Below are 1,184 nucleotides of genomic sequence, written 5' to 3' on the forward strand. Positions count from 1 at the left end.
ATGAGTGAATGGGTAGGTGGGTTGAAACCTCCCTCCAGGCTGATTGAGGGTGCCAGTCTCCAGGGCCTGTTCTGCTGAGGTACCAGGAAGGAGGCCCTCAGAGCCACACTTACAAAGTGCATGGCAGGAGCCAGGCCCTGAAGGGCATGTGCCACTCTTGCTGCTGGGAGCTCACCCATGCCGGGTGGAGTCATTCTTTTGGATTACATACATGTGGAAGAGAGCACTTTGCACTTTTAACATTAACAGTAATAACTTGGCCTGTGTCTTTCCCTCCCTAGCATGTCCTGAGGCGACATGAGCATAACGAAAGACATGAAAGAAGATTCCAGATGCCAGGAAACCTCTGTCAGACGCCCACTGGCCCCAGATCTCATCCTGCCTCATCCTGAGTCCCAGTCTTCCAAGGGTGCCAGCCCCTCCGTTCATCTCTGAAACCCAGCATCCTTTTCAGCTGCTTGAAAACATTGTATTTTTTTTTTAACGATGCAGTATTCGTGCGTTCCAGAAAAGGGCCCAGCTCTGAGCCCCTCACCCTTCCACACTCACAAACTCTCAGCCGAGGAAGGCAAGAAGCGCAGGGGGTGGCCCGTGTGGCGTCGGTGGCCTCCGCTTCTGCTCGCAGCTGCCGTCGTCAGAGCTGGATACAAGATTCAAGACCCTTCTCTTGCTTGTCACCCGCTCTGGGTTGGAGCCACAGACGCCCACCACCACCCTGGCTGGGTCTGCGTCCTTTCCTGTGCCTTTCCCCCCAGAACGCGGCCCCGGACCTAGAAGCTCAACCCCCAGGAGGGCCACGTCCTGAGGTACCTCCTGGCCTCCGACCTTACGTCCAAAATTCACACCCGTGGTTTTTCATTTGACCCGCCCCCTTCTCGCTCATAATAACACCCAGCTCCTTTGAGAGGATCAGAGCCCATTGCACAAGAAGAGCTGCTGCCAACCATCCTTGTCCTCTGATTGCAAAACGACACCCCGGTAATCTAGAACATTCTCAAGCCCCTTTAACTCAGATGCCAAGCCACAGGGCAAACCCAGTCAATACCTCCCACCAAGGAATGAGATATGTGGACCTCACTGCTCCCCTAACCCGGCATCAGGCTGGGACACACCAACGCTGTTCCAGGTTGGAACAGCAGAGGCTCAGAAGCTGGCTCTGAAATAGACCTAGCAAAAGGAAGATA

General features: G+C 54.6%; 1 protein-coding gene across 1 annotated transcript in view; it reads left to right on the forward strand.

Annotated features, from left to right (window-relative positions):
• The window catches only part of ATCAY (ataxia, cerebellar, Cayman type), a 44,197-nt gene extending 43,215 nt beyond the window's left edge, over positions 1 to 982 (forward strand). Inside the window, exon 14 of the mRNA XM_011967345.1 lies at positions 282 to 982. Within this exon, the coding sequence (XP_011822735.1) occupies positions 282 to 291 (10 nt within the window). The 3' untranslated portion in view covers positions 292 to 982. The remainder of the gene's footprint in view (positions 1 to 281) is intronic.
• The last annotated feature ends 202 nt before the right edge of the window (positions 983 to 1,184 follow it).

The sequence above is a fragment of the Mandrillus leucophaeus genome, unplaced genomic scaffold (assembly GCF_000951045.1).
Source record: "Mandrillus leucophaeus isolate KB7577 unplaced genomic scaffold, Mleu.le_1.0 Scaffold8, whole genome shotgun sequence".
Taxonomy (NCBI): Eukaryota; Metazoa; Chordata; class Mammalia; order Primates; family Cercopithecidae; genus Mandrillus; species Mandrillus leucophaeus.